Source organism: Marmota flaviventris, chromosome 1 (assembly GCF_047511675.1).
Source record: "Marmota flaviventris isolate mMarFla1 chromosome 1, mMarFla1.hap1, whole genome shotgun sequence".
Lineage (NCBI taxonomy): Eukaryota > Metazoa > Chordata > Mammalia > Rodentia > Sciuridae > Marmota > Marmota flaviventris.
Window position 1 is genome coordinate 88695834 of NC_092498.1, and position 7814 is coordinate 88703647.

General features: G+C 38.9%; 1 protein-coding gene across 6 annotated transcripts in view; it reads left to right on the top strand.

The window, feature by feature from the left end:
* Plekha8 (pleckstrin homology domain containing A8) overlaps positions 1-6297 on the top strand; it is a 53647-nt gene extending 47350 nt beyond the window's left edge. For 2 of the 6 annotated variants that reach the window (XM_071613949.1, XM_027939690.2), the window contains exon 14: positions 363-6297. In XM_071613949.1, the coding sequence (XP_071470050.1) occupies positions 363-560 (198 nt within the window). In that variant the 3' untranslated portion in view covers positions 561-6297. The remainder of the gene's footprint in view (positions 1-362) is intronic. The other 4 variants (XR_011707884.1, XM_071613952.1, XM_071613950.1 and 1 more) reach the window with 4 other exon arrangements.
* Positions 6298-7814: the final 1517 nt, after the last annotated feature.

The window sequence follows — 7814 nt, forward strand, 5'->3', positions numbered from 1 at the left end:
GGAACAGACACATACAGCAACATATATACAGGTCAGTTTTGAGAATTCAGGGGGGAATGGTCTGGATCACACTGTGGGCAAGAAGGGAACTTTTCTCGAACTTCTGTCTCTTCACATTCCCTGACTTGGTGATATTATTCATCATGAGGATTGCCTGAGTACGTATTTGCCTCTTCTAGCCTTAAAGTTATTTGAATTGGCATTTGCAACATAATTTTAGAGAACTCATGAATTTGAAGGATGTTCATATTTCTTTACCCGTGCTGTCCTCAGCTCTTTGTACATGTGTGTGCATGCATGTAAGTGCGTAAGTGTATGAGAGACAGTTCCAATGCAGATTCTCACAGGTGATTCTTTTTCAGTTAGCTCTGAGGGCAGCTCCATCCTATGAAGATTTTGTAGCTGCTTTAACCATAAAGGAAGGTGACCACCAGAAAGAAGCTTTCAGTATTGGAATGCAGAGGGACCTCAGCCTTTACCTCCCTGCCATGGAAAAGCAGTTGGCCATACTGGACACTTTATATGAGGTACATGGGCTGGAGTCTGATGAAGTGGTGTGACGGCTGCAGGACATCGCCTCCTAACTTCAGGGAATAAAGTTTGCTAAAGAGTTGTGTTGCCCTACTTAATTTCCAGCAACAGCTTCAATCCTCTCCAAACCCTTTCCTGGCGGGGGATGGACAGGAGGAGGCAAAACCCAGTGCTTTTATATATAATTTTTTAAAATAAGTGTTTTGTGTGTTTAAAAATCAAGGTGCTATATATTTCAGTTCAACGGACCTACTGGAAACCAAATCATAGCTGTTACAGACTTGAACGGCAAGTAATAAGAGCAGATTTCACAAATGAGTTTGTTGGCATTGTTTTGTTTTAGATTTTAGTTTTAAAGGGATATTCAAACCTAAGCTATAAATGAGCAAATTCTGTATCAAGGATAAGTCAGTTAATGTTTAAATTTCTTAGAATGAGCACTTGGAGTGTAAGCCCCTTAGTTGAAGCAATTACAATGTAGAATTTGCTATTTGTGGATGTTCTTCAGAGAAATCTGTGAGAAGAGATTTAGTCATTGCTGAGACCATGAGATTGTTGGATGACAACATGGACTGCCATCCCCATTGATAGGTAGAAGACTATGGCTTCATGAAATGAGTGGCGTGCCCTAACCCCACTCTAGAGGACAGTAGTAGTGGTGGGCCAGGTCATTTGAAATGATACCTACCTAGTGCCTCCTCTTAGCCAGCCTATTTCCTATGCATAGTAAAATTTAGAGGTAAAGGGGTCTGCTTAAGGTACCCTCTTAAGTAGAGGAGCCAGGTGATTTCAAAGTGGACCACCTCTGTATCAAAGTCAAACGGAGTGCTTATTCAAAGAACATATTCCCAAAATACCTGGAGAACCCAAATCTGGGGTTGGGACTGAGGAATCTGCATTTGGACTAACTTCCCAAGTGATTCTTATGCACACAAAGTTGAAGAACCATTCAATTAAATTCGAATTTTCATAATTCCCAGTGTTTTTCAAGAACTAAATATGTTCTTTGAAAAAGACCCATAATTTAAGTAAAATAATTAAATGGAGATCAGGTTTATTCAGCAGCAGTCTTAATTGAACCAGCCTCAGCATCCAACTTGGTTTAACATTCAGGGGCTATGGCTCTAGAATCTTCTCCCTCATCAAGCTCAGCTTAATAACCAAGAGTACAGAGCTAAGTGCAGCTGCTTATCAATCTCAAAAGCTTTGGATGATGTCAGAATTCATAGATGGAACTTGAGAATTTCATAAAACAATCTTGGGCAGGCATTCTTCTACAAAGTATGATTCCCCAAACTGGGGCCCTCATCTCCCAGTGGTAGGCCAGTCTGCTTGGAGTGTGCAAAGGAGAGAAGCCATGAGTGCCTTCCCCATCAGAGGCTACTTCCTTCTGGCAACAGAAGGGGAAGTCCCAGCATAAGGTAGTTCCCATGGTAGAAGTGAGTTCCTTTGAGGGATGTACGTGAATGGAGCAGCTATGGATGATGCTGTTCTTGATAGAGACCCCTAGTGCAGGGAAATCATCTCCTTAGAAAACTTCAGTAGGGAGGGTACTGATTTTGTTTGTTTGTTCATTTAGTTAGCTGAATTAATGAAGCAAGTAGGGTTTGGTGTTAGGCTGAGATAGGAGGATCACTTGTCCAGGAGTTGAAGGCCAGCCTGAGCAACATAGCAAGACCCCACCAAGAAAAATTAGATCATATTTTTAAAAAATGAGCAGGTATTTCATCTACATAAGAACTTCTGCAAAGTAGTTAAATTTAGAAAAAAACAGCTTCATATGTTTTTAAGGCCAGGGAGGAAAAGGGTGATAAAATTATATTGATTGTATTATATTTTAGCATTTGCTCTTAGTAGCTGCTAAGTTGTGTATGTTATTTTCCTTCACTTCTGTGAGTATTTTATATGAATCTCATTCTCTGGCTGGTATGAATGAGAGGGTGGGCTTAGGGGACAATTTACACTTCTTGTGCTTGAAGTCACCTCCCAAAAGGGAAAAAGAAAAAGCAGTCAGACTTTGCTTATACTCTGAGGAAAGATACTTTAGGCACTGTGCCATTAATAGGAGATGGTTACCAGGAAATTATTCATGTTAAGAAGTATGACTGTACTAAGCAACTGCTGGTGCTCCTCATCACCTCAGGTGAACTCTTATAGTCTCTTGGAGAAGAGGTGGGCACTTTGAAAATAATCTCAGGTTGCTGTCATGGCTCTGAATGCACACAAAAGGAAAGCTGCTATTTCATATTTTTATAGGTACTGTATAGGTGTTTATGACTCAATTTTTGGAGGAAGAGGAGTTTAGTATTATCTAGGATCATTGGGAACCCAAATCAGATAGAATAGCTTGCATCCCTTTCAGTTTCCAAACACTCTTTTTTCACCTGTTCGTCACTGAAACATTAAGTTTGCCTAAGATGTGCAAAACTGAGGATTCTTATGTAAAACAGTATTTTATTTTTTTGGTAAATCTTATACCAAACAACAAATGCAGCTTGACCTGAACCCTAGCAAAATTGGAGTTTCCTCCTGAATCTGTGATATTTGTTTCTTCATTTTAGTTAAAGATATAATTTATGCTTATTTGCAGTTATTTTATAAGAAGGAGACAATGAAAAAAGATACTTACAGCTTTCTCCCATGGTACAGCAAAAGTTCTGGAACACCTAAGCTTTCTTTGACCTTGATAGTGAGAGATGCAAAGTCTAGTATGTTTGGTGACAGAGTAGTCATTTTTTCATTGCTCAAAACACTTTTAGGATTCCTATTCTAGCATAACCTTTAGAGAGAACCTGAAGAAAAAGGAGGTATGTCTTACTAGATATTAGCAGAAGCAAATAAGCAGCACTGCTGACCCCTTATGAGCAATTCACACACTCAATTTCATCTAGCGTCACTTGTGGAAACCAGCCTTTGCCCTCGCCACATATCAGTGTGTGTTTGTTGTATTGAACAAAGACCTTTCAATGATGGCAAGTCTTATCCTTTGAAAGTAAATCTGATTCATTACAGCTAATACTGGTGAAAAATGGTAAATTGGAGGGATATCTTTCAGGGTTGAAACCGACTTTTAACTATAAGAAGGAAATGATTTGTGTGTGTGTGTGTGTGAGTTCTAGCTCCAGCTTTGAAGGAAGTTTCACAAGGAGGTTCTAAGAATGCTGAACCCCTAGGCCCCAGGGAATGGATTTGGGGAATTCACTGGTTTATTAAGTAGTGGCTTAACATACCTTCTCATTATTATTTGTGTGTCATTCTGAAAATGAAAGTTTCCCCTACTAATGTCATTATTCTATGATGGAGACATCTGAACTTCACAGTTCAGCCTTGTGACTTTTCTTTCTTCTTTGCTACTAAAAATCCTCATCAGTGCTCCTATTAACACACCAAATCTATTCCCACTTCTAGTTGTTGGGCCAGTAGCAGTTTCTAGCCTAGGGAGGCATTTGGTACTCAGCCAGACCATAAGAGATTTGGGCAGAACTCCTGTTTACAGCTGTAGGGCAGCTAATGCCATAATGTGTAACACCTGAAAGGCATGCTGGTATCGGGTAGTGCCACTGGGGAAGTTTGCATCTTTTGATTATTCCAAAAACATTACCAGAAAGTTAATGCTTCATATTTTCAGAATAGTGTTTTTAATTGAGAAAATATGTGGTTGGGACCAGTAAATAAAGTACACTTCATTAACTCTGAGGAAAAGAGCCAAAGTAAGAAGTTTTTATAAGCCAGGCACATGTACGCTTGTAATCCTAGCTGCTCAGGAGGCTGAGGCAGGAGAATGATGAATTCAAGGCCAGTATGGGCAACTGAGCAAGACCCTGTCTCAAAATATAAAGGGCTGGGTATTCAGCTTAGTGGTAGAACAGTTGCCTAGCATGGGTGAGGCCTTTGGTTCAATCCCCAGTACTTAAAAAAAACATTTAAATAAAGGAAAGAATTTGATTATGAAAATTACATGTGAAGAAATGTCAGATAAAGCAATAGAGTCAGAGGGTCCCAAACAAGATGATGTGAGGCATTTTGGAAATTTTCTGAAGGAATTTTTTTCTTTAATTTTTTCCCTATTAAACTACCATGTCAGACTGGAACTTGGTTACATAATGGTGCATTTCTGAATTATTGATTAAAATCAGTTGCTTCTGATTTTAGTCATAGGTTTTACAACTGTTCAGTTCCACTACCCTCACATTTCATTTCTTTTAATTACCAACTTTTTTTAAATTTGAAAGTGTTTAGACGTAGAATTTTTAAGTAAATTTTAAGCCATTGTTGTTAGGTGAGCTAATGTGTTTGGTCTTAGAGGACCTGACTTTAGATGCTTTGTGATATTCTATAGTCTGCACACTATTCAGTGTGTATAGCAAAACCTTTGTCCCTGTGAACTGCATATAGAATGTTTTATTTAGAAATACATTCTACTTCTATATGACCCTTTGTAATCTGCAGTTGTTTACTCAGGGGTTTCATAGTAGTGACAATATATTCACTTGCTGTCTAATGGTATTTTTAAGACTGTTTATCTAGTACAAGGTCATTATGGGTCCTATCAGCAATTCTGTAAACATACTGTTTACTAGACCTTCCCTGTAAATGTCCCCGGTTCCCATTCTGTGTCAGCCAGTAGTCCTGTGGACAGTGACCATTTGCATGATTTCTTGTTGCATTGCTGCATTCAGGCATTCCAGGGCATGATGAAACAGTCATTGATGGTGCCTCTCTGGTACAGTTGACGCATGCATTGATCTCTTTCTTCTATTGTTTTTACATAGCCTTTAATTAAAAGGAAAAGACATACCACTACTCTGCAATGCAAAAGTTTTCAAATTTCTTTGCATACCATTATGAATCACTTCTCTTTCAGACTGAAAAATGTTTTCATCTAAGCTGTGTGGGAACATAAGAACAATATCCTGCTTGTTTTAAATGTTTTGTATATTTTAAAGTGTGGTCAGTATTTTCTCCCTTTACCTTACAAACAGACCACCCCGGGGTGGTCGCTGCCCCTTGCACAGCTATCTCATCCACACAGACTCCTGTGTACGTGTGTCTGTTCACAGGTTTATATGGAGTCAGTTATGATAAGAAGGGTGATCTATCTACAAGGCTGATGAGCCAGTTTCATGGCATGTTTAATGTATAATTCCCATGTGTCATAAGAACTTCACTAGAATGTCATTAAACAGCCCAACTACCTCATGTGAAATTGGCTGTGGACAATCTGTGTTAGATGAGAAATGTGTTCAAATAAATTTATGCTCGTTAATAGATTGAACAAAATGATGTCTATATAAAGAAAAAACATGTTAGACCAGATGCCAAAGGCTAAAATGTACATAGATTTCCTTGGATTAATTTTTAAGTCAGTATTTAATTTTACATCTAGTATTTGTATGAATGTTTGTGGTTTCATAGATCTGTGCACTTTGACTATCTGTCACATGCAGTCTTATGTTACTGTACTTGTCCTTCAGCATTTTAAATGAGCATCATATTGCCAGTAGAGAGCAAGATAAACTACAAGTGTCAAAATGGTTTGTTGGCTTTTTAATTTAATGGATCTTGACTTAGAATATAATGTGTTGGAGCCTTTTTAGGGCCAACTATGAATGAGAATTTCATGTTGAGGTTTGTATTGCCTCTCTGTCCAAGTATTCTATATCTCATGGGGAAGGGGAAAAGGGGAGGGCTTTACTTTTTTGAAAAATGTTTGAAAATGTGTCAGATTTTATATTCGTTAGTTACAATAAACTTATTTTTAAAGTATTTTATTAAGTGCTTCTCGAATATTTTTGTGTGGGTTTTTGCTTACTCGAATCTGCCAATAAGAAGTATCGTATATGGAACACACATGCCTTGGGGGCATCGTTCTAAGCCCTTGACAAATATTAGCACAGTTGCTCTTCCTCAGAACTCTGTAGGACAAGTCTGTTGTCCTCAAGTTACAAGTGAGAAAACAGGTACAAATTGGGAAACCCCTTGCCTAAGGCCCACAGCCAGTGAATCCTGGAACCAGATGACAAATGCAGGCTGCCCAACTCCAAATTCTTAATAAAACTGTTTAAAACTTCAACAAAAGATAATTTCAAAGCATCAAACAACCACTTTAATGACATTACCTTGGGTATACTAAGCATTCTAGAAAGACTAGGTCCTGTCAGGGTAGCTCTGTCCTTTGGCCTGATTTAATTATGTTTTCAGAGAAACCACAAATGCAAAACAAATAATAGATGAATTTGCTAGGCATACTGTCTGTGTGGCTGTGTGCTTAGTTTACACTCAGTAGCAGACACTTTTTTTGTCTAAATCATTTGAATACCAAAGTAGTTGTTCTGTGAGTAGATTCTTCCCACCATTGGGTCCTCTTTAGACACCTGTTTTTAAAAAGCTGAGCCAATTAGAATTGGGGGTAGGAGGGTTTAAAGAGAGGGAAATGAAAGAGCCAGGTGGCAAGTACTTAAGAAAAGGGGGCATATGAAGTTTGGGGCTGGGGTGGCCATGTTGGGCCATGTGCCCAAGAAAAAAGAAAGCAGATACAGGATGCTGCAGCAAGCAATAAGCCAGGAGGAGGAACCTGTAGTCACTGGGACTCCAGCACAGATCTTTGGAGCCATTTCCCTTCCTAGTTTCCAGCTCTCAGGAAGCCATGTCCCCTACCCCAAAACTCCTTTTACTAAAAAATATGTACCTTACAATATGCTGCCCTGACCTTTTTATTTGTTCAGATTCTAGTGGTGTTCTATCACGTGAAACAATGACTATGACAAACTCATTATTATTCCACATGGAGTGTGGAAAAATCAAAATGAGGAATTGAGACATCACCACCACCTTCCTCCTCACTATAAAATGGAAGTGTTGGACCTGAAGTCAGTCTGCATTGATTTTGCTTATTCTAAATTACTGGGCAACACACACTGAATCCCACAACCTTTTTCAATGGCTTTTTTTTTTTTTTTTTTAATGTTAACATCAGTACTGTGGGCACAAGTTGTGTGAGGAGTGGCCATCTACCTCCTGCTTCTGTATACCTGGGTGCAGTAGTGTTCAGATAGGTGCCCATCTTGGGAACCATGCAAAAATATAGTTTTCAAAAGGATGGACAGAACTGATTTCAGAAAGAGAACACATTTGAGTTTCTGTCCTGCCTTCCAGTGGGAGAGGTAATGAGGGACCAACTAAGAAGAGTAGGGCTGCATTTGCCACTTTTTATTATTCTAGAATCTGCCAAAGCTGGTACATTTCCTGTCATCATTCTGCAAGAACTTTGGACAATTTGTGCT